The sequence below is a fragment of the Megascapheus bottae genome, chromosome 10, assembly GCF_031878675.1.
Source record: "Megascapheus bottae isolate mThoBot1 chromosome 10, mThoBot2.hap1, whole genome shotgun sequence".
Taxonomy (NCBI): domain Eukaryota; kingdom Metazoa; phylum Chordata; class Mammalia; order Rodentia; family Geomyidae; genus Megascapheus; species Megascapheus bottae.
This window is the reverse complement of record NC_143518.1, coordinates 35194349-35219321: the sequence shown is the minus strand read 5'-3', so window position 1 is coordinate 35219321 and position 24973 is coordinate 35194349. Positions and strand designations below refer to the sequence as shown.

The window sequence follows — 24973 nt, the reverse complement described above, 5'->3', positions numbered from 1 at the left end:
TTGAGAAAGGGCTTTAGTTTCTACCCAGATGCTCACCTAGATGGCAATTCCTCTATTTCAGGCTTCCTACTATAGTTGGGAAGACAGGTGTAGCATATACCACCATGCCCCATTTCTCTTTTCTTGAGATGAAGTCTTTCAGACTGACTTAGGCTGACCTTGAGCCAATCTTCCTTAACTCAGATTCATTCCCATAGAAAAGGAATGTACTACTGGGAACAGTTATAGGTTTAGAAGGAGTCTTATAATTTTTTCTGCTCTAGCTGGCCTCAAACTGTGATTCTCCTCTTTTCAGCTCTCCTATGTAGCTAGGATTACAAGTGTTGATCCACTAGCACCTGACTGTAAAAATAATTATGGAAGGAAAGATACCTATTTGGTGGGGAAACTACATAGTGAACATAAATGTGAAAATGTTCAGGAAATAAATGACAAGCAAAGCAGCTCTTACTGAAATTTATTATAAGCAACAAAACGTAAGAATAGTTTGAAAGAACACAAATTAATTGAAAGTGAAATGCTTTTGAAAAAAACCAAATGATTTCTTCGTAGACTTCAAGAATGTTTGGATACACAGAAACTATCAGCAAGGAACTTAAACATTTAAGAAAAATGGGAGACAGCTAAGAATTCAATGTGGCTGTATAAAAAAATGGTATTTACCAACATTCTCCTTTCTAGGAGAAAGGGGAAAAGTGGTGAACAGGAAAAAGGAAGAATAAATATAGGAGAAATTTACTAAACAATTGTCCATCACAAAGTTTTTATTACTTGAAAGATCCACCCAAGCTAGAAAGGCAAGGACAACTGTGACTACAATTTTAGTTGCTTTGAGAAGGTAAGTTTTGTTTTGTTTTCTTTGTTTGTGTTTTGCCATTTTGATTTGTGAAAAAACGACATTAACTTTAGACAGAACAAGATATCCGTCAGAAGAGAACGGCAGGTTAGGAGGATAGCAACATGCACACAAAGGGGTCCTTAGCGAAACTGAAGAGGACTGATCCTCAGACCAATCCCATCTTTACCAATCTCTGTCACCTGTAGAAGAGGAAACAAAAGATCAGCTTAGAGATCTGTGAGGCTGAGAACCCTAGAAAGCTTATTCCCTATACCCCTCAATGAGCACAACAGATGGATGTGTGTTACTGAGAAATGGGAAATGTCTGAAGTCTCTTTTGGTTCTTTGTTTCTTTTTTGCTAGTCCTGGGGTTTGAACTCAGGGCCTGAGCACTATCCTTGAGATTTTTTTCTTTTTTCTCCCCTCAAAGCTAGCACTCTGCCACTTGAGCCTCAGTACCACTTCTGGTTTTTTTCTATGTATGTAGTACAGAGGACTCGAACCCGGGTCTTTGTGCATGCTAGGCAAGCACTCTACCACTAGGCCAAATTCTCAGCCTGTTTGTTTCATTTTTTTTTTCTTTTTTTTTGCCAGTCCTGGGGCTTGAACCCAGGGCATGAGCACTGTCCTTGGGCTTTCTCAAGGCTAGAGCTCTACCACTTCAGCCACAGCACCGCTTCCAGCTTTTTCTTGTATGTGGTACTGAGGAATCAAACCCAGGTCTTCATGCTTGTTAGGCAAGCACTCTACTACTAGGACAAAGTCCTGGCCCAGTCTGAACTGTCTTTAGTGTTGTGAATGCCTGAAGAAGCTAGGGCCAATACTAGGGAAGAGAATAATGACCATGCTTCTTCCCCTTCCCCCCAAAACCTGGTTATATTTCATGCAGTACTCACTGTAGTGACTCTGCAAATTTGACCCTTGAATTCGGGGGAGTAGCAAGCCCCACTGAAGGGACATTTCTCCACTGGTTTTCCACGGTAGATGGGACGATAGGATGCAGCACAAATGTCAAATGGGTTGTGCATATCATAGTTGAGCTGGTAGGCATCTGTGGGGTTCTTCTCACAGGCAGACAGGATTTTTCGGGTCTAGGAGGGAAGGAATGTTTATTTATGAGGACAGAAAGAAGCATATAACAACATTCTGTGATTCAAGATTAACTGTACTGTATGAAATAGGCCCTATCCTCTACACTGGATATTTCCAAAGATACCGCCATCCCTGTATTATCAAGATTTATCTACTCCCAATGAGTCTGGTGGGTGCATAATTTTTATCCCAACACCCAGTAGGGTTTAGGCTGGAGGATTATTTGTTTAACACAGATAAAACTGCATCTCAAAAAAAAAAAAAAAAAGCACATAGATTTCCCCTTACCAATAACAATGTGGCTCCATGGAGCTAGGCCTCATAATCTTGTCTAGAGATTATTAGCCTCAGGTCATAGGGTTAAAACAGGCTTCTACTGCCCAAGAAGAATGTTTTTGGAAGGCACAAATAAGGAGCTACTCATATAAAGTAGAAGTGGTCAAGAAAGGGTATCTGGAGTTTAAAAACAAGAATGGGATTATCTTCAGATGCAGTGAAGTTTTTTTTAGGTTATGGGTCATGCTCACACTAGTGCCATGTCTGAATAAATTATTAACATTCTTTTGGTTGAATATTGTTAAGCACTGTTTGTTTCGGGGCAAAGATCTTGGTCTTTTGACACACACACACACACACACACACACAGATCTGGTTAACGTCACACACATACACGCGCACACACACACACACACGCAGATCTGGTTAACATATGAGTTCTTATCCACCTGTTGAGCCACTTCAGGCTTGGGCCCAAGTTCCAGGAGGCGCCGAGCAAAAGTGGCTGCTGTCTTGAAGTTTTTGAGCTTGAAGAAGAGGTTGAGGGCTGTTCGCAGCACCAGGATCATGTGAACAGGCTGCAGATTTGAGTGGGTAAAATAGGCTGCCATCTGGTGGACAGAAAGAGAGCACAGTCAGTCTGACAAATGGGTTTACATACATAAAACAAAAAGCCAAGAGGACTTGCTATAATACACAGAGGACTGACAAAATGAGGAAGAAGGGCAAAGAAATATAATCTCACTTCACAGACTTGCATCCAAATTTCTCTTCCTTCCCAAAGCCAGATTTGAGTTTAGAACCAAAGAATACAGACATAATAGAAGGTGATGGGAAGCATGCCTCTGCAGTGCTCAAGAGCCCCATAGATCTTACCTCACAAATGCGCTTCTGTTGTTCTAAAGTCTCCTTGGGCAGCTTCTTCCTTTCTATTTCCATGGACAAACCCACAATATATTCACGGCAAATGGTTATTAGCTGCTGGGCCTGAGGGTGGCAGAGGAAAGCCATGGTAAGAATCTGGGGGTGACTAGGATTGGGACAAGTGCCTAAACCTCTCCTACCTCTGCAATCTCCTGTTTATTGTCCACAACGAGAAGTGGCACACTGAGTAGGATAGAACGGAACTTTTCTACAGCCTCCTCAAACTTGCCAACTGTGGTGAGCTGGTAGCACAGCTGCAACCGCTGGATGAGGTCGTTAAGCTTCAGGCCCACAGCTGGCACACCGTTCTTCAGCCCTGCATCCTTCCTGGAAATAGAAAAAGGAAGAAAACAGAACTGTCAGTAGACAAGCAGGACTCATCATTTTATTCTGGAAGACACCATCAGCAACACACTATTGTTAAAGTAGCAGGGGAACAGGAAGTAGACTGATTTCTGGGACAATCCTGACACTGAAATGACTAATTGAAATATCTATCTAACTTGGAACTAATAGAAGCAAAGAAGCAAAAGAACTCACCAGTTTCGGTTAGGGTAGCTATACATGGAGGGCAAACAGGGCAGAGCTTGATAAGTAGTACGGCCTCGAGCATATGTCTGCAGGAACAGTTGCTTGTAGGGGCCAAACTGCACTACTCCCACTTGGTCATGAAGGAGCTAGAACATGGGTAAAAAAAGAAATATCTGGCCCTGCTAATTAAAAACTAACTGATGTTGGTAAGGTATTTTTCTCTGTACTGTTTCATCATTAATAAAACATTTAATTATAGGACTTACTTCATTTAATAATATATTTTAGGATAATGCTTGGCACACAGTGACCCTAAATAAATGTCAGTGATTGTTTTAGTTATTAAACTACATGTCTTGGTGTTTAAAACATACATCTGGTTCATAAAGAAGTGCTAATTTCACTTATGTGAGTCAGAAATCAAGCTATCAACTGGTGGAAATGCTTAAAAGGATCTGTTTTAAAAGATTAAAAGGCTAAGAGTGCAGGTAAAAGGGAAGACTTATGAAGCAAGTTCCTTAAACAAGAACAACAGCTTTCAGATAAATCACAATCCGCCCTTGTGGGTTAGATCATCTCTATTAGGCTAAAAAGATGAGTCAATCACCTCCCTGGAGTCCTGGGGCTAGGCATACTAAAGAAGAAGGGCCAAGATTGCTTTAAGAAGACTTACCCGCATGGCTGTTTCAAAAGAGCCTGCCAGGATGTGATCAACTGGAAGCTGTGAGTTATTACACCAGATCTAATAACAAACAGAAAACCCAAGCCAAGTGAAATTCTATCCTTCTCTTCCCAGATTATCCTCTTCCAGATCTATTAGCAGAAAAATCATCTAATACATTGTATACACTGATTAATCAAATATTAGCCAGCTCAGAAACACTGATTCTGCTTACTTGTGTTGGACTTGTTCCTTTCGTTGGGGGCACAAAGAACCCATCTTCAGCCCCACCAGCTGCTCCTGGGGATACATCCTACAAGGAAAAAGAGCATTAAGCTATTTTTAAAAGCCATTTAAAGCTGAGTGCTAGTGGCTCATGCCTGTTATCCTAGCTAATCAGGAGGCTGAGATCTGAGGATTTCAGTTCAAAGCAACTTGGGTAGTAAAGGCCATGAGATTCTTATCTCCAATTAACAACAACAAGAACAAACTCTAAATAGCTCAATTGGTAGAGTGCAAGCTTTAAGTGCAAGTCAAGCAAGTTCCAAGCCTTGAGTTCAAGGCCCATACTGGCACTGGGACCTCACCAGTAACAAAGTAATGCATCAAAAGCTCCATTTTGGGATTAAAAGCTTTCTGCTTTTCCATAAGCTGCTGAGGAAACAATCCTAATTATTTCACTCTTCCTTTCTTCAAGTAGGAGATCCTAATCATCAAATTAGGAGAACGGTCTAGATCCTTTCCTTTTGGAGACCACATAACAGGTGCGGAGAGTTGGGGGACAGAAATGAAGTTACTAGTTTCTATAGGGAGATTAGAAGAGAACATTCCAAGGGTAAGAATTTCACATACCAGTTCAGGGGGAAGCTCCAGATCTTCCTCTACATCCCAGCCACCTCCTTCTTCCTGCCCCTTGCCAAGAGCATCATCTCCCAAACCTTCTGGCGCCTCCACAAATCCATCTGTAAAGGAAAATCCAGGCTCAAAATAGATGTGTATGGTGGCATACTTAGTCAAAGGAAAGCATGATGTTGGTAACTTAGTTGGTTCCATAGTTTGGAAGCTTACAGACTTCTCTGTAACTAGTCTCAATCCATGAAGTCCATTACCCCAGAACAGTTTCAAAACTGTACTCTTACCTTCATCCAGCTGTAGTTCTGCATCCTCTCCCCAGCCCTCAGTACCAACAGTGTCAATGTCAATGTCAGCAGCCAGTGCTCCTCCCTTCCCTATAGAGGGAATACCAGTAAGTTTGAGATGCAGTATTTCTTGCAAGCAAGCTGCAACCTTTCAAAAACAATTGCCCTGGCCAGGAATTTGGCCTAGGGGTAGAGTGCTTGCCTAGCATGCATAAAGACCCGGGTTCAATTCCTCGGTACCACATACATAGAAAAAAGTCGAAAGCGGTGCTGAGGCTCAATTGGTAGAGCGCTAGCTTTGAGAAAGTTCAAGGACAGTGCTCAGGCCCTGAGCTCAAAGCTAGGAATGACAAAACAAAACACAACACAACAACAACTACAAAACAAAACAATTGCCCAGGTTCTGCCCACTTACTATGTTTATGTTATTCATTATTGTGGAATATATTATACTAATTTGCAACAGTTACAAAGAAGATGGAAATAGGAAAGAGATAAATAGGGGCTTTGCACAGTGCTTGTCTAGTGTATTCTTAGCACTATATACACAAAAAACAAGAGGGGGAATGGCTGGAGAGAAAGAGAGAGTTGGATTTGCTGCTACCAGAAAGTAGTTCTTAAATCATTTTTTACTTAGCAGTCTTTGGCTTTCCATTCTTGAAATTTCTTCCTGAGATCTTTCCTATGTTACTACCACTACAGTATGCTCATGAGAACAGGGAGTAGACAAGGAAAGATAGAAAAGAACAATGTTGGGCACAAATGCCCAGCCTGTTTAGTTTCTTACACAGATGGAGTGAATAAAGAGGTATCCAGGAGAAACAGGATGGTAAAGGTAGGACAGAGAGAGAAAAAGAGAAAGAGGGGGGGGCGGGGCAGTACATATGTATGCACATCGGCACTACAGAATTAAGGCTGTTTTGAGTGACAAAATATTGAACAGAGGATATGACTACATATATGGTAAATCCTACAAAAACATATCAAAATGTTGATCAAGTTTATAGGTTGAAATAGAGGGGTTCCTCTATTTCTCCATTTTCCAAAATTTCTTTGTTGACCTCAAAAAGCCTTTTTTTTCCTCTCAGCCATGGGAATCGAACTCTGGGTCAGGATGTTGTTCCTGAGCTCTTCAGCTCAGGGCTATTGCCCTACCCCTTGGCCTGGGAGTTGTCCTTGAGCTCTTCAGCTCAAGGCAACTGTCCTACCCATTGAGCCACAGTGCCACTTCCAGTTTCCTGGTGATTAATTGGAGATAAAGAGTCTCTGGACTTTAATGCCCTGGCTGGCTTTGAATCTTGAACTTCAGCCTCCTGAGTAGCTAGGATTACAGGCGTGAGCCATCGTGCCTGGCCAAAGCTTTTGTTTTTAAAGACTGTACCCTAGCTGTGATGGGCACTGAAGTGCTGTAGCTACTCTGGCAATGAAGAATAAGAAAAATGAAACTAATAAATGGAACTTTCTAAAACTGTTCTTCACAAGACAAAGAACAATGCAATGGAAGAAATGGATACTTACCCTTGTTGGCAATAGAGCCTTCAAAGAATCCTTTGGACACAGTTAATAAGGGCCAATTGGTATCTAATGGCATAATTGGTGCAGGTGGTTGGAGCAGCTTGGCATTAGGGTCAATGTCTGGGATCTAAGAGATGAAAGAAAACACAAACAACTCTTGGATTCACAGAGGAAGGTTATAGAACCTCTTTTGAGCCATGTATGTGTGTCTGTGTGGCGCAGACAAGTGAATGCCACCTGTCCAGGTGCTTGAACTCAGGTCCTTGAGATTCCTGAGCCTTTTCATTCAAGGCTAGTGGTCTGCCACTAGAGCCTTAGCTCCAGTTATGGCTATTTTGGTAATTAGAGATCAGAGCTTCATAGACTTTCTTGCCTGGGCTGGCTTCAAACAACAATCCTCAGATCCCAGCTCCTTGAGTAGCTAGAATTATGGCACCTGGCTCTCCATCCTTCCTTTTCTTCTTCTTTTTTTTTTTTGGGGGGGGGGGGAGGCAAGTCCTGGGGCTTGAACTCAGGACCTGGGTATTGTTCCTGAGCCATAGCAGCACTTTTAGCTTTTTTTTCCTGAGTAGCTTATTGGAGATAAAAGTCTCACAGACTTTCCTGCCCAGACTAGCTTCAAACTGAGATCCTAAGATCTCAGCCTCCTGAGTAGCTAGGAGTACAGGTGTGAGCTACCAGCGCCCTTCTTCTTTTTTGGGGATACTAGAGTTTGAATTCAGGGCCTTTCACTTCAAGTACTCCGCCACCTGGTCTATGGATTTAGCTCTTTTTGCTTTGGGTTATTTAAAAAATAGGGTGATGTGGGCCGGGAGTTTGGCCTAGTGGTTAAAGTGCTTGCCTAGCATGCATGAAAACCCGGGTTCGATTCCTCGGTACCACATACATAGAAAAAAGCCGGAAGTGGTGCTGAGGCTCAAGTGGTAGAGCTCTAGTCTTGAGAAAGTCCAAGGACAGTGCTCAGGCCCTGAGCTCAAGCCCAGGACTGGCAAAAAAATAAGTAAGTAAAATAAAATAAAAAATAGGGTGATGTGATGGACCTGTATCTACCAACGTATGACCTCCTGCATAGATGGGACAACAGGTGCATACAACCATGCTTGGCTTTTTGCTTGAAATGGTATCATGTTAACTTTTTTTGTTTGTTTTCTTTTGCTAGTCCTGGGGCTTGAACCCAGGGCTTGGGCACTGAGCTTTTTTGCTCAAGGCTAGAATTCTACCACTTGAGCCACAATGCCACTTCTGTCTTTTTCTGGGCTTCACACATGCTAGTGTTCTACCACTAGCCACATTCCCAGCTCTCATGTTAACTTTTAGCTTAGATTTGACAATTACAATTCTCTTGATCTTCACTTCCTGAAGAGCTGAGATTATAGTAGTGAGTCACTGTACCTCAACTGGGCTTATTTATTTTTCACCCTCATTCCTTTTTGTTGTTGTTGCTCATGGGGTTTGAGCTCTGGGCCTGGGTGTTGTCCCTGAGCTCTTCCGCTCAAGGATAATGCTCTACCACTTTGAACCACAGTGCCACTTCCAGTTTTCTGGTCTCTCAGACTTTAGTGCCTGGGCTGGCTTTGAACTTCAATCCACAGATCTCAGTCTCCGGAGTAGCTAGGATTATAGGCATCAGACAGTGGAACTGGCTTTGTTGTTGTTGTGAACTCAGGATGTGGGTGTTATCCCTGAGCTTTTTTGCTGGAAGCTACAGCTCTACCACTTTGAGCCACAGCATCACTTCCTGTTTTCTAGTGGTTAATTAGAGGCAAGAGTCTGATAGGTTTTTCTGCCCAGGTTAGCTTCAAATTGTGATTCTTTAGGCCAGGAGTTTGGCCTAGTGGTAGAGTGCTTGCCTGGCATACACAAAGCCCCAGGTTCGATTTCTCCATACCATATAAATAGAAAAGCTGGAAGTGGTGCTAAGGCGTTAGTGGTAGAATGCTAGCTTTGAGGAAAGCCCAAGGACAGAACTTAGGCCCTGAGTTCAGTCCTTAGGATTGGCCAAAAAAAAAAAAAAAAAAAAAAAAAGAAAAAAAAGAGATCCTTAGATCTCAGTCTCCTGAATAGCTAGGATTATAAGCATGAGCCACCAGCTCCCAGCTTCAGTCTCATTCTTTTAACCAGTTAAAGAGTATACTCTAATGTTTTTGGTAAAGTCTTTTTTATTGGCAAATATTGAATGTACAAGGCAGATTCCATGTGATACCTCCATAAATACAAACTGGCCCATCAACCTTATCCACACTACCATGCACTTTATAGTTTTACATTGTTTTAAGACCTGTAATAAGACATACATCTATCTATCTATCTATCTATCTATCTATCTATCTATCTATCTTTCTATCTAGATATATACTCACTGTCTCTTTCTCTGGATCAAATGTCTCCTTCAGGCTCTCAGCTTCTTCATCTAATCCATGGGTAGCAGCTGTGAGATAGGCCAGGGACTCTGAAGAGAAAACAGACTTTGATACAAGAACATTTCAAGTAAATGCTACTGCAGGAGACTCTTCTAGGGGGTAAAGATAACCATCATATGATCCTGTCTTCTAGTATTGATGTGTTTTCATATTATCTTCCCTCATGTGTGAACCAGACTTGTTACTGGTTTATGGGGAGAACACAGCAAAAATGGTGGAGTATCATGTGCAAAAACTAGCTTAAGATTGTGATTTCTATCTTGGGTGCACTTTAGGCTTTCTCTGAGGGAAACCGGCTGCAATGTTGTGAACTGCAAAATGGAGAAGCCAATGTAGCAAGACAATTTGGTCTCCCAAACAACAGAGAGCAAAGTCCAGAGGAATGCTGACACCCTAAGAATATGAAGATGGAGCAGGGCGCTGGTGGCTCATGCCTGTAATCCAGCTACTCAGGAGGCTGACATCTGAGGATCATGGTTCAAAGCCAGAAGGAAAGTCTGTGAGACTATTACTTCCAATTAATCACCAGAAAACTGGAAGTGGAGCTGTGGCTCAAAGTGGTAGAGTGCTAGTCTTGAGCAGGAGAGCTGAGAGACAGTGCCTAGGCCTCCAGTTCAAGTTCCTCGACCAAAGATGGGTGGGGTAGGGGAAGAATGATTATGGAAGTAGATTCTTTTTCTTTTGTTGGTCATGGGGCTTGAACTCCGGGCCCAGGCTCTTTTGTGCAAGGCTAGTGCTCAATCATTTTGGCCACAGATCTTTTTTTTTTTTTTTACCAGTCCTGGGGCTTGAACTCAGCCTGGACACTTTTGCTCAAGGCTAGCACTCTGGCACTTGAGCCACCTCTGGCTTTTTCTGAGTATGTGATACTGAGGAATCGAACCCAGGGCTTTATGCATTCTAGGTGAGCACTTTACCAGTAGGCAATGCTCCCAGCCCCATTTCTTCTTTTTGGGGGATGCTTAACTGGGGAGATAAGCATCCTATGGACTTTCTTGCAGGAGCTGGCTTCCAATTGTGATTCTCAGATCTCAGCCTTATGACCAGCTAGTGTGTGTGTGTGTGTGTGTGTGTGTGTGTGTGTGTGTGTGTGTGTGTGTGTGTGTGTGTGTGTGTGTGTGCGCGCACGTGCACACGCTCACATGTATTTATATATGTATGTAGTATCTATTGATCTATTTAAATTTCTCAAAACAAACAACAAAAATCATCCTTAAGTGAACTTCCCAAACTGGAAGTAAAAGAATAAAACTGTAATGGCATCTAACTAATTGCATTACTAGAGTATCTGCCCCAAAATTTTAACTACCCCATATTTTCTAAAGATGTTGGCTGGACAAAACAATCTGGCCGTGTACTCTTCCATTTGGCTTTGAAAAAAAATCCCAATGTGGTGTGAATGTGTCATTTTCTCTGAAAACATGTATGATAAAGGACAACTCCTCAGTACCATATATAAATGAGTCAGTATGAAGAAAAAGTACTTCCTACGGCCCCCAAACTTACTCTGCCCACAGTTCTTCAGGATTCGCACCCTCTCTGACACGTCACCCAAGTAGAGTGCATTCTGATAATGGCCACTCATGTCTTTTCGGATCTCAGCTGCATACAAGCCAACAAAAAACCAAGTTAGATCTTCTCTGTTAAGTTCTGTCACCTCTATTTGCCTTCCTGCTCCCCACAATGCTCCCTCCTCTTCCCATTAGTTTTATGTAGCTCACCAATCTTCATCATCTTGCGAAGTTTCTCTAGGTTGCCAGTAATAAGGTACAGGAAGGAAAGTTTGTCAAAGTTTTTAGTGCGCTGGTAGCACATTTCCACAATCTGGTGGTTCCCTTGTAGCAGGGCCACTTCTCCCAGTTTCTCCCAACAGTTCTTGTCATCCAGTGCTTTGGCTGCTTCCAGAGCAATCTAAGGAATCCCAGGGTCAGAATTAATGAGACACTGTGGTAAATACTATGTCTCAAAACTAGGGACTGTACAGTCTAAGTGTCTGCCACCTAAGAAAAATATTTCTCTGTTTCCTACAGTATCAAACACTTTTAGCTTTCAGTCTATTTCTACATCACATTTCTCATTCCCAGTTTAGTTTTATAATAAAACCACCTAGCACTTGCTGATTTCAGTTTTGCCTAGCAACCATATTTCTTATTTTCTGGTTTTGAAGATCCACAGAAGCTTTCTAAAAGTCAGAGGAATAAACAAAGGATTTCAGTCCAGAAATGGAAAAATTATTTTCTTAAGCCTTTTCCTTCCCTGGAAAAAAGCCCAAGTCTCAACATTTTATAAATATTCTTCACCTAAACAAGATCAAATGCTACCGGGCTTTGGTGGCTAATGCCTGTAATCCTACTTAAGAGGCTGAGATCTGAGGATTGCGGTTCAAAGCTAGCCCAGGCACTAAAAAAAAAGTCTGTGTGACTTTCATCTCCAATTAACCACCAAAAAACTGGAGGTGGCGCTGTGGCTCAAGGGGTAGGTGGTAGCCTTGAGCTGAAGAGCTCAGGGACAATGCCCAGACCCAGAGTTCAAGTCCCATGACCACACACACACACACACACACACACACACACACACACACACACACACACACACAAAAGTGGTGCTATGCTTCAAGTGGGAGAATGTTAGCCTTGAGCACAAAGAGGCTTAGGGACAGTGTGACCAGGCCCTGAATTTCAAGCCTCACAACTGACAAAAAAAAAAAAAAAAAAAAAAAAAGTTCAAATGGCAAGAAAATAATGAGATTTAAACAAATTTTATACTATATCTTAGAAGTTATTGACTTCAAAGTGAGAATGTCAATAATGGTGGAAAAGCTGTGGCAGAAGCAGAAACAGAGGAAAAAAAAGTAGAAATAGGCAAAAAGGAACACTAATAGTCGGTTAATTTAACAACTAAAAAAGATCCCAAATTCCACTTTTCTAGCTAATGGATTAATGAAGCCAAAGCCACTCTAGCCCTCATATCTAAAGGAGCTGGGGTTGCTGAGCATAATTCTCTCACCTCAATGTTTCCACACTCCAGTGCCAGACTAAAGCGAGTTTTTTCATCCTTAACAAAATGCAAGGCCACTTCAGGATAGCCCTTCTTCTGGAGATAAGCAATGATAGACTGGCCTACTAGTTTGGCATTTCTCACCATGTGCAGTACCTGGACATTTGAGTTGGGTAGACAGGAAGTAAACATTACTTACAGGAAAAAATGAGCACTGCTTTTTTAATGCTCCTAGTATACTTTCTCACCTCATCATATTTTCTGTTGATCAGAGCCAGCTTGAATTTGAACTCAGTAGGATCAATGGTGAGTACTCGAGGACGACACTCCCTGTCTAGGCAGTATACATTGTTGCCCTTCACTCGTGTGACATAGATGGGTAAATCCAGAGTCCGGATGATCCCATGGTCTCTAAGAGAAGAGGGGATATGGCACAACTTTCAGTAGGTGTGGTGAAAATCTAGCCTGTGAAAAATGAACAAGCCTAGGCCAGATTTTTATCTTCTCATAACCCTCTGTCAAATGCCAATTAAACAACAGTGTAGAAGGAAAATGATTCATACCTGTTGTTTTATACAATAGGTTGGGTGATTTGATCTTTTTTTATAAAGCTACTACTCCAGGAGCAAAATACCGTATGTGAATATAAGAATCAGACACCAAAGTTAAATTGTATATTTAGATATACAATCAGTAGATCACTATGGACAGATAATTCCTTCTTTATAAGTTGTAAGTAGAAGATAAGTAAATAGAAGAGTTTTGGCACACAAAGAAATGATAGAAGGCAGAAGGTATTTTTAATTGAAAGATAATAAAAAAGATCACAGATTAAAACTTGTTGGTATATAATTCATGCAGTAGTTGATAATTTATAGCTCTAAATGGATGAGTATTAAAAGAAATACTGAAAATGATGAGATCTATCTGCATATATTTCAAAAACTACACTTAAAAAATTAAATCCAAGAGAATACAAAGAAGGAAATAATAAAGCCAGTAGCAGAAATTAAGATATGGAAGAGGAAAAATGTTATAGAAAAGTCAATAGTTGCCAAAAGTTGGATGAAATTGTAGGCTCTGTATAAAGGTATTAAAAAAAAGAGAGAGTAGAGATACAGCTCATGTGGCAGAGCACTTAGCCATGAGCAAGAAAGCATCTCAAGAGAGGGAAGCCCAAGTTGAATCCCTGGTACCAGGACACATGGACATGGACACACACTCTGAAGATTGAAGGTATGGCTCAAGTGGTAGAGTAATAACTGTGAATGAAAAAGCCAAGTAAATTCATACCTCACTAATAGCACCAGGAGGGAGAGAGAGGGAAAGAGAGGGAGAGAAGGAGGAAGGGAGAGAGAGAAGGGGGGGAGAGAGAGAGAGGGGGAGGAGGGAGAGAAAGAGAGAGAGAGCGAGAGAGAGCGCGCGCGCGAGAGAGAGAGGGCACACACACATCTATTAGTAAATTTAGTTACATTAAAATCGAAAGTTTCTGTTGCTAAAAGGTTAACCACAAAAAAGAGAAGAATGAGAAGGTATGCTATGGAACAAGAGATTTTAATATTTGAAATAGCTCTGAGAAAAGATTGTTATCTAAAGATATAAAGGAATCAAATAAACTAAAAATCAAAAGTAAACAATAAAAAAAGACTTAAAACCACCAGATGAACAAAAATAAAAGTGTAACAAAGCCAACTATTGTTAAGATGATCAGCAAGGAAACGTACACAATACTAGTGGGATCATGTATTTTTTAAATTTTTTTTGCCAGTCCTGGGCTTGAGCTCAGGGCCTGAGCACTGTCCTTGGACTTTCTCAAGGCTAGAGCTCTACCACTTGAGCCTCAGCACCATTTCCAGCTTTTTTCTATGTATGTGGTACCGAGGAATCAAACCTGGGTCTTCGTGCATGCTAGGCAAGCACTCTATCACTAGGCCAAACACCCCCCCATATATCATTTTTATGTTTACTTTTTTGGGGGGGAGATCAATTGTGGGGCTTGAATTCTGGGTCTGGGCGTTGTCCGTGAGCTCTTCAGCTCGAAGCTACCGCCCTACCCCTTGAGCCACTGTGCCACTTCTGGTTTTCTGGCAATTTTATTGGAGATAAGAGCCTCAAGGGCTTTTTAGTGCCCCAGCTGGCTCTGAACTGTAACCCTCTGAACTGTAAGCCTCCTGAGTAGCTAGGATTACAGGCGTGAGCCACCTTGCCCAGCATTGTTTGCTTTTTTATCAGTATTTTTTTTTTTTTCTTTTCAGTCCTGGGGCTTGATCTCAGGGCCTGAGCACTGTCCTTGGACTTTCTCAAGGCTAGAGCTCTATCACTTGAGCCTCAGTACTACTTCCGGCTTTTTTTCTATGTATGTGGTATGGAGGAATGGAACCCGGGTCTTTGCATGCTAGGCAAGCACTCAACCACTAGGCCAAACTCCCAGACCCAGCATTAGAGTTTTAATTAAGGGCTCTGTGCTTGTTAGGCAGGTGCTCTACCACTTGAGTTATGCCCCAGCATAAGAATAGTTTGGAATGAAGTTTCACATTAGCTAGTAAGTGGGAAAACATTCACATTCCAAAGTCTAGTAAGTTACCAAGGAAATATACGCTAGAGAAATGAACATACATACACACCAGAAACATTATGAATGAAAGATGATATAATCATATAATGAATACTCCAACAATAAAAATGAGTAAGAGGTACAACATGGATAAACCTTTTTTTTTTTCTTTTTTGAACAGGGTCTTGCTGTATAATTAGACTGGCTTATCTTCCTACTTCTACCTCTTGAGTGTTAGGACAGCATGGCCAGACTTGGATGAATCTGGTTTTTGTTTTTTGTTTTTCCGTCGTGGGGCTTGAACTCTAGGCCTGAGTGCTTTCCCTGAGCTCTGCAGCTCAAGGCTACCACCCTACCTTTTGAGCTACAGCACCACTTCTGGTTTTCTAGTAGTTAATTGGAGATAAGAATCTCATAGACTTTAGTGCCCAGGATGGCTCTGAATCGTGATTAGATGAATCTTATAAACAAAATATTGAGTAAGACACAAAATAATAAATTCAGAATAATTTCACTTATATCAAGTTCAAAATCAGACAAAACTAAGTCATACTAAGACAAACAAGTGGCAAAACAATGGAGAAATTAAGAAAAAAATTACTACAAAAAGCAGAATACAACTTTCCCTATGATCCTGCCATACCACTTCTGGGCATCATCCTGAACATCATAACCCAGGATATGGTAAGGACACCTGCTCAGCTATGTTCATCTCTGCATTATTCACAATAGCCAAGCAATGAAAACAACCCAGATGCCCTACTGCAGATGAATGGACACACACACACACACACACACACACACACACACACACACACACACACACACACACACACACACACACACACACACACACACACACACACACACACACACACACACACACACACACACAGGAATTTTACATAGCCAACAGACAAGATAAAATAACGGCATTCTCTGGGAAGTGAATGAAGCCAGAACTAATCATGTTGAGTAAGATAAGTCAAGACCAAAGGAACAAAAGGCACATGGTATCCTTAATATGTGGATATTAGATCCAAACAGTACAAGAGCGATGACTCAATATTTGGGTACCTAATGTTATGGGCATGGTCTTGGAGATATAAACGTAACTACACAGACATAAAAATATATGATGGGCTATATACTCTATAGACATGTTTTATTACATAGATTAATATGTATCTATAACATACAAACCCTCAGCTTAATCTTAATTATGTTCTAAAACCTAAGTGCCAGTGATTGTATATAGAGATTCCCTTCTTGAATACTTGTTTGTTAAACATGACATTTGAAATATGATGTAAAAATCAATGTTAATCAAATCTTTAATAAAAAAAAAGAATACTGTTAGCTCTGGATGGAACTAAAGGAGGTTGGCATCAATGAAGATCACATGGCAAAGGGCTTCTGGGATGCCAGAACTATTCTATTTCTTGCCTTGGATGGAAGTTATACAGAAGTTCACTTCAGAACTTAGTCACTATATATTTATAACTGATGCAATTTTCTATATTTTGGTTATATTTCACAATTTTAAGAGTTAAAAGAGAATGTGCTGATGCCTCTAGCACATAACATCTGCCAGATAAGGATTTTTTCATGAAGAAAATCACAAGGAACTTGTTATATCTTTTGAAAAGCTACCTTCTCCCACTCTGTATCTCAGATAAATGACTTACCCAGTGGTGACAGCATATTTGATGTGGTTGCTTGTGGTATAGATAAATACCCCACTCTCATCCCAGGCCCCACTCTTGACACGAATGTTCTCGTGAATATTACAAAGAGCGTCCAATTTGCGGTTACAGATCACAATGGCTGTAAGAGGCAAAGGGCATGAGTGTTCTGTTGGATAGGGTGAGTGCAGTAGACTGTCAGGGAAGGGTGGGAGACAGTGGGCTTCAAATCAGGGTGGATATAACAAAGACTTACCATGTTTGGCTAGTAGTGCTACGTGAGACATGTCTGCTGACCAGATGACATATTTCACCTTAGAAATATTTACAGATGCCAAAGTCCTGAGATACAGAGAGAAGGCAAAGATGAATGGACTTGACTCCCTTGGCTCAGGCTAGGATCTATGTCCCTTTCCTTCTCTAACTTTGGAATGTTTATAGCAAATAAACATTCCTCTATATTAACTCTGTTACTTATAACATTTTGGCTCACATCATGCAGTTTTCCTTTCCTTGATTCCTTCAAACACACACACTCTTCTCTCTTTTTTTTTTTTTTTTGCCAGTCCTGGGCTTGAACTCAGGGCCTGAGCATTATCCCTGAGCTTCTTTTGCTCAAGGCTAGCACTTTACCACTTGAGCCTCAGCACCACTTCTGGCTTTTTTCTATGTATGTGGCACTGAGGAATTGAACCCTGGTCTTTGTGCATGCTAGGCAAGCATTCAACCACTAGGCCAAACCCTGGCTGTATGTATGTATGTATATATGTTATATTTTCAAAGTCAATTAGGTTTTATTTCAATGAAGAATATAAAATAAATGCAATGTAACTTACCTTAGCTTTCAACAATCTTTTTTTTTTTTTTTGGTGCCTGTCTTGGGGCTTGAACTCAGGACCTAAGCACTGTCCTTGGACAGTTTTTGCTCAAGGCTAGAGCTCTGCCACTTGAGCCATAGTGCCACTTCTGGCTTTTTTTGAATATGCAGTGCCAAGGAATCAAACCCAGGGATTCATGCATTCTAGGCGGGTACTCTACCACTAGGCTATGCTCCCAGCCCATTAACAATCATTTTAAGGAGAATGTTGGGACAAGTTAAAAGCAGAAACACTCTGAAGTAACAGCCTGATCTGTAGCTCCCAGAGTGGGCCCCATTGAGGTATAGTTGGCTTCAAGCATACAAACTGCAGTGGAATGTGGAAAGCTAGTTGTATCTATAATCATACAAAGAGCAAACCCTCATATTTTTAGGAACTTTCATTTATCTAATTCCATTACCAAACTGTAAGATCCTTTAAGTATAAGAACTGTGCTAGTCATACATGTACCTCTCACTGTAAAGTCCTATAGTACTACAAAAATATAGCTGGCCACTAGTAGGCGCATACCTGGAATCCTAGCTACTCAGGAGGCTGAGATATGAGGACTGTGGTTTAAAGCCATCCCTGGTAGATTAACAATCTATGACACTCTTATCTCTAATTAACTACCAAAAGGCTAGAAGTGGAGTTGTGGCTCAAGTAGTAGAGTGCTAGCTTTGAGCAAAACTGCACAAGGACTGTACCCACGCTCTGAGTTCAAGATCAAGCACTCTCTCTCTCTCTATATATATAATGATTGTATGTATATAGTGCAGAATACTGAAGTGAAAAATATGGATAAAATCTTAGTGTTATAGTGTAATAGGTATAAAAGGTACATGGCAAGTCCTGTGGGGGAAAATAGCTCCTTCTAAATAAACGTGATCTCCCCTGCTTGTTCCTAATAAAAGCACCTATCACATTACCGTTTCTGTTGTACATCAAAAAGTGTGATAGAATCTGCATCTCGAAGCAGGAGGTTGCCTGTGCCAGCATAGAAGATTTCATCACAGTTGGGCACCTGTACCTTTTTGGTGATCTCATTCTTCAGATTCTTGATCAGAAGCTGAAATGAACACAAAAGGTGAGGTTAAAAGAAGCATATGTATATTATATACATATATATATATATGATGATAGCCACTGACACTGTCCCATAGCTATTGATCCTGAGCTTCAATAAACAATTTTTTTCCTCTACCCAAGTTAATCATACATGAGGTAAATCATTTCAAAATCTCTGTGAGGATAAGATTTAGTTTTTTGTTTGTTTGTTTGTAGGTAATGGGGCTTGAACTCGGCCTGGGCACTGTCTCTGAGCTCTTCAGCTCAAGGCTAGCACTCTACCACTTGAACTACAGCTGTACTTCCTATTTTCTGGTGGTTAATTGGAGATTTAAGAGTCTCATGAACTTTCCTGCCCATGCTGGTTTTGAATTGCAATCCTTAGATCTCAGTCTCCTGAGTAGCAAGGATTACAGCAATGAGCTACCAATGCCCGGTTTGTTGTTGTTTTTAAGGCAAAAAAAGAACAAAACAAAACAAAAAAATCTCACAAAAATATCAAAGAGAGAAAAAAACACCATTTCTAGACCTTAAATTTTTGTTACCTATTTTCTTGTGAGAGCTTTGCTTATCTGTACTATGTTTTGCTTATCTCTACTACATTTCATATACCATGGAGGGAGTAGGACAAGGAAGGAGATCCATTGCTTGAAATCTCATGCTGTTTTTGGCTCTTATAGTTGAGAGATTTTAGGTTGGATGTTAAGTCCAGTGCTTAGCCATCCAATCAAATCAACCATAAAGTCATTCCCCCAGTGAGATTGTTACAGCCAGGGATAGAGGTAGAGCCAATACATGAGGACCACGGCTTCCTTGGGGAGAACAAGTAAAAAAAACAGTGCTCTTTATTCTGCAAATACAAACCCCTGCCACCACACTCACTCCTCAAACGGTTTTTTACTTTTAGTTTTAACTCACCGAATGCATTCGATCTAAGACAGCAAATCGATTTCGAGCAACCCAAACGGCTGTCAGGCCTGAGGATCGTTTCCCTTCAGGGGCTGAGGAGAACAAAACCAAAGGGCGGAAGCATGTGGTGAGCCACTGGCAGGTGACAGAGTCAGGTGCCATGGAGCTGCCAGTCTTGTTGGTTCCCATTTTGGCTTTGCCATCAGCTGCTTTCTAACTAATTCAGCTATAACCTCAGGCTATTGTTGAGTGACTTTTCCCTACCAGGCCCCTCCAAACTACAACCCCCACCTCTGCCAAGTCTCTTTTCTCTCAGCCAAGTAGCTACATTTCAGCCAACATCAAATACTGGCAGAAGGGCTGCCCATCTTGGGAGACAGTACACTCCATCAAGCTAACGAGCACGGCCTCCCTGGCCAAGCTGTGGCCCAGCAAGCAGCCTGTCAATGTTGTAGGACCTCCTATCTAAACAAGCTGGAGAGAGACCGAGCCTCCCTCCCCAAGACACAGCTGCTCAGCTACATTTAGCATGCAAATGCAGACTTCCTAGTAGGGCAGGGTGGGTCAGAGCACTCCCAACTAAATCTTGACAGGCCAGTGAGATGTTGGGCAGAACTTACCATCAAGCTGTTGCTCTCTAAATGTCAACCTACCATTATTACTCTGAAGGGAAATTATAAACTATTCTTCAGTTCCACAGTTATTAGAATTTCAGAGAGGAAACTATTCTCTGAGAAGCTTGTAAAGGATGCACTGATATATTCTTTCATCTGTTGTACAAACTGGAACAAGCTGACCAGACCTGCCTTGTTAGTTGTTAGGCATCAGGTAATTTACAAACCCTACTTCTATTTTCAGATGCCAGGAAATCATTCTGCTTTCTTTTCCCTCTACCATGCTGTCTACCATTAGGCCTTACCTAGATTAGTTTTTATCCTCATCAAAGGAAAGTATATCAGAAAAGTAACAATAAAACAAAATAAAGATCTGAGTTTTAAGTAAGGACACAGACTAGAAAGAAATCGTAAGATTTCATTAGAAATGTAACTAATTTATAAAGGAGACTTTGATTTACAGACATCACATACATACAGGTTTTTTCTTTCATATGATCACATTCAAAGGAAAGTAAGTCAATCTGAGCATGGTGATAGATGTATATAAGCAAGCCTTGTGTTCAAGGATGGTCTAAGCTTTTAAACAAGATACTGGTGAAGAGTAGAGAGAAGGAAGGGAAAGAAAGGAGGGCAGAGATCAGGTTCATCTGTTTACTGAGCTAGAAAGGTAGTATGTAGTTTCACTTTTTTAAATGCAACAGCTGTGCTGAAAATTTTTTTTATCATTAACTTGAAGATAGGCTTCATTTACTAAAAAAAAAAGAAAGGAGGGCAGAGAATAAAACAAATAGAAAGAAGGGGAGAAGGAAGAAAAAGAAAAAAGAGAAAAGGAATAGCATGAGAAGTATTAATAATTTTGTGGCATCCACAAAAGGGAAAGACTATGCAGACAGGCTCTAAAATATCAAACTGTAATAAGAGGACTGGTGGGATAAGCCTCTGACTCGGTATGTCTATAGACCACTGGAGGAAGTGCACTGAGAGGAGCAGAAGCAAGTGTCATAGCTACTTTGAGAATGTGCTGTCAGCAAGTTCTAATAGTAAGGACATCACCAAGGGATGGTGGTGATGGAAGAGGTAGGCAGGGGTCTCAGCTGGATCCTGGGATCCCAGGTGGGGTATGGAGCTGTTAGCAACCTCATCTTTTTGACATGCAAAAAGAAGCAAATCGGATCTGGATCTGGATGAGAGAGCATAAATCCCTAGTCCCAGGATGAGACATTGCAAGATTGGAACTACATTTTTAAATAAATGAAACTACCAGGGTGAAAGTCATATCAACTGACAATAAACTAGGATAACATGCTGTGCTGAAAGAGAAAATGGAGAGTTTCTAATAACCAAATTATAAAATATATATATCTAGCTGGGGTAATAAAATGGAGGCGGAACATGAATATTTCACATCATGGTCGCCTCTGATGCAACTGTCAGCAAGCACCTGCCAACAGATGTGAATGATGTGGCTACAGTTTAGGATGGAATGTGAACAACTTGAAAAGGAGTGACAATATGGGTGAGGGAGAGCTGGAAGCAGAATGGGGTGGACAAAGAGAGTACTTACCATCAGGATTCTGGGAATCGGCATCTTTGGGGATGGTATACAGATCATAGGTACTATTCTCTAAATTGCTGGCTCTCTGTAGAGGAAAACAGGAAATTAAAATGTTAATGAGAGGCACCCAAGATACCAGTTTATTCTGAAAAGAGAAAACAGTTCCACTCCACAGACAATATGAGAGCATACTTTTGTCACCCTTTACCCACAGAATATTTAAATGTAACATCGAAGAGTTAGTTGTAGGGCTCTTAGCCAAACAACTCAGCTCTGATGTTATTTTATTTTATCTTCTAAAGATGCAAATGAAAGCAAGTATTGTTTTCTCATCCATGAATTAAAAGACTTATGGATCAGATATTCTGGTGTCTCATCTAAATATACTTGTTACATCAAAAGTCTTCTTGGGAGAATAAAGAAGACACCAAAGAAAACATATTAAAGAAAGTTTCCAGGAGAATATGAGACTATTAGATATTAGGGAAGAACTAAAATTAAATACTAGAAGCTATATGGAAGACAGTTTTCAGGTCAGCAGGTGGCTCAAGCTCATAGTCTTTTTTTTTTTTTGGTCAGTCTCTGGACTTGAATTCTGGGCCTGAGTGCTGTCCCTGAGCTCTTCAGCTTAAGGCTACTACCCTACACTTTGGCTTGGGCATTGTCCCTGAGTTCTTCAGCTCAAGGCTACCGCCCTACCCTTGAGCCACAGGGCCACTTCCAGTTTTCTGGTGATTAATTGGAGATAATAGTCTCATAGACCTCTTGGTGCCTAGGCTGGCTTTGAACGGAGATCCTCAGATGTCAGCCACTGTCCCGGCTATCAAAGTCATAATCTTAAATACTTGGGAGGCAGAGTTAGGGGCCTACAGCTTGAGGCCAGTTTGGGCAAAAAGCAAAACCCTACCTCAAAAAAAAAAAAAAAGAAAAAAACCAAAAGGAAGCAAGGTGACAAAGAATCAATCATACCTGTAATTTTAGCTACACAGGAAGCTGAGATCTGAGGATTGCAGCCAGCCTGGGTAGGTAAGTTTGAGACTCTTACCTTCAGTTAACCAACAAAAAGCCAAACATAAAGATGTGGTCTTAGTGGTAGTGCCAGCCTTGTGTGAAAAGGACAAGAGCTCAGGTCTTGAGTTCAAGCCCAGTACTGACACAAAAAAAGGAGAGGTATGACTCAATTGGAATTGGTAGTGTGTCTAACCCAGCAAGCACAAGTGCCCAACTCTAATTGTACTCATTTACGTGATTTATGAAATAGTAACCACTCTGTGCAATAACAATAACTGCAAGATTTTATTTTTAAAAAAGAGAACTGAGGCAGAGAATTTTTATTCTTTATTTTTTGCCAGTCCTGGCACTTGAACTCAGGGCCTGCACACTGTCCCTGAGCTTCTTTTGCTTAAAGTTAGCACTGTACAGTGCAGCACTTAAGCCATAGTGACCCCCCACTTTTTTTGGTCATGGGGCTTGAGCTCAGCCTGGGTGTTGTCCCTGAGCTCTTCAGCTCAAGGTTACCGCTCTATGCTCTATGCTTCAACCATGCCTCACTTCCCATTTTCTAGAGGTTAACTGGAGATAAAAGTCTCAGGTCCGTTTGTGCCCAGGCTGGCTTTGAACCTTGATCCTCAGATCTCAGTCTCCTGAGTAGCTAGGATTACAGGTGTGAGCCATCACGCCTGTGCCCAGCTCACAGTACCACTTTTGATTTTTTTTATTTATGTAGGACTGAGGAACAGAACCCAGACCTTATGCATGCTAGGCAACTCTACCACTAAGCCACATTCTTAAGTCTCAAAATTTTCATTCTTTTTATTTTGTTGGTGGTGGTAGTCACAGGGCTTAAACTCTGGGCCTGGGCACTGACCCTGAGCTCTTCAGTTCAAGACTAGCACTCTACCACTTTAAGCTACAGTGTCACTTCCAGTTTTCTAATGGTTAATTGGAGATAAGAGTCTCTAGGGCTTTTTAGTGCCCAAGCTGGCTTTGAACTATGATCCTCAGATCTCAGCCTCCTGATAGCTAGAATTACAGGCATGAGCCACCAAGGCCTGGATTACAATTTTCATTCTTAAGATTGTATTTTTCCTTCAAAATTGTGAGGTAAGAAATGGGAAGGGCTCTGATGACTCTGAAGCAGTTACTCTGAAAAGAATTCCTTTACAAAGCACAAGTCTTGGGCTGGAGATATGGCTCAGGAGGAAGAGTACCTCTTGAGAAAACTTGAGGCTCTGAACTCAAATCCCAATATCACCAAAAAATAAAATAAAACTTAGTTCTTCCATTTTCACACGGTAGGAACCAGTTTAAACATTTCTTTTGCACAGGAAATATAAATATTCTTTTCAATCACTTTTGATGATTTTGAGGTTTCCTTAAGTTTAGATGCCATCAGCCTTAGAAAGGATCTGTGTTCACAAACTCTTAATCTACAGAAGCCTACCTAGGTTGAGTCAAGGGCATGTTCTATCAAAATGATAACTAATAACTCCTAACAAGCTAGGTACTTGTGGGGCTCAAGTCTGTAATCCTGTCTACTTGGGAGGCTGAGAGTGGGTAGATCAAGGTTCTGAGCCAACCCAGGCACAAATCCTCACTCTAATTTCCAGTTAACCATTAAAAACCCAGAACTGGAATTAAGGCTCAAGTGACAGCAAGCTATGAGTGGAAAAAGCTAGAGCTAAGTGAGAGTGCACGGTTCTCTGTTTTAAGCCTCAGCAGCAACACTGGTGCATGCGTGTGCGCGCACACACCATCAAAAACTGGGCTGTATACATATCTCAACAAGTGGTAGAGTATCGGAAAGTGGGAGGCCCTAAGTTCAAACCCCAGTACTGCCAACAAAATAAAACCCACTTTTTTTTTGGCGGTTGTGGGGCTTGAACTTAGGGCCTGGGTGCTGTCCCTGAGCTCTTCAGCTCAAGGCTCTACTATCTGAGTCACAGAGCCACTTCCGGTTTTCTGGCGGTTAATTGGCAGTAAGAGTCTTGTGGACTTTGGTGCCTGGGCTAGTTTTGAGCCTAGATACTCAGATCTCAGCCTCCTGAGTAGCTAGGATTACAGATGTGAGCCACTAGCACCCAGCACAAAACAACTCTTAACGAGTTATCAGAGATTATTCTCTAAGGGCACAAGAAAGACACTTAGGAAAATGAAAATTTAGATTCCATAGGTTACTTACTGTGCATAGTAGGACTGCATTTTCTGCTGGATTGTATGACATATTGAACACTGGAAACTTGGAACCACTGGGGGGGGGGGAGGGAGGGGAGGGAGGGAGGGAGAGGAGAAAATGGTAAATAGGTATTAAGATTAGAAGAAAGGGGACCAGGAGT

At 41.3% G+C, this 24973-nt stretch overlaps 1 protein-coding gene across 2 annotated transcripts in view; it reads right to left on the bottom strand.

Moving 5' to 3' along the window:
- Positions 1–440: 440 nt before the first annotated feature.
- Copa (coat protein complex I subunit alpha) overlaps positions 441–24973 on the bottom strand; it is a 53395-nt gene continuing 28862 nt past the window's right edge. Inside the window, exons 12-33 of one of the 2 annotated variants that reach the window (XM_090340662.1) lie at positions 24820–24886; positions 21648–21723; positions 19476–19558; positions 18419–18558; positions 16889–16974; positions 16636–16801; positions 12642–12804; positions 12403–12549; positions 11118–11307; positions 10903–10998; positions 9337–9425; positions 6980–7103; positions 5462–5551; positions 5175–5284; positions 4558–4635; positions 4335–4403; positions 3671–3807; positions 3271–3457; positions 3083–3193; positions 2656–2817; positions 1735–1929; positions 441–1038 (exon numbers count right to left, since the gene is read on the bottom strand). In XM_090340662.1, coding sequence (XP_090196788.1) covers positions 979–1038; positions 1735–1929; positions 2656–2817; positions 3083–3193; positions 3271–3457; positions 3671–3807; positions 4335–4403; positions 4558–4635; positions 5175–5284; positions 5462–5551; positions 6980–7103; positions 9337–9425; positions 10903–10998; positions 11118–11307; positions 12403–12549; positions 12642–12804; positions 16636–16801; positions 16889–16974; positions 18419–18558; positions 19476–19558; positions 21648–21723; positions 24820–24886 — 2626 coding nt within the window. In that variant the 3' untranslated portion in view covers positions 441–978. The remainder of the gene's footprint in view (positions 1039–1734; positions 1930–2655; positions 2818–3082; positions 3194–3270; positions 3458–3670; positions 3808–4334; positions 4404–4557; positions 4636–5174; positions 5285–5461; positions 5552–6979; positions 7104–9336; positions 9426–10902; positions 10999–11117; positions 11308–12402; positions 12550–12641; positions 12805–16635; positions 16802–16888; positions 16975–18418; positions 18559–19475; positions 19559–21647; positions 21724–24819; positions 24887–24973) is intronic. The other variant, XM_090340663.1, reaches the window with a different exon arrangement.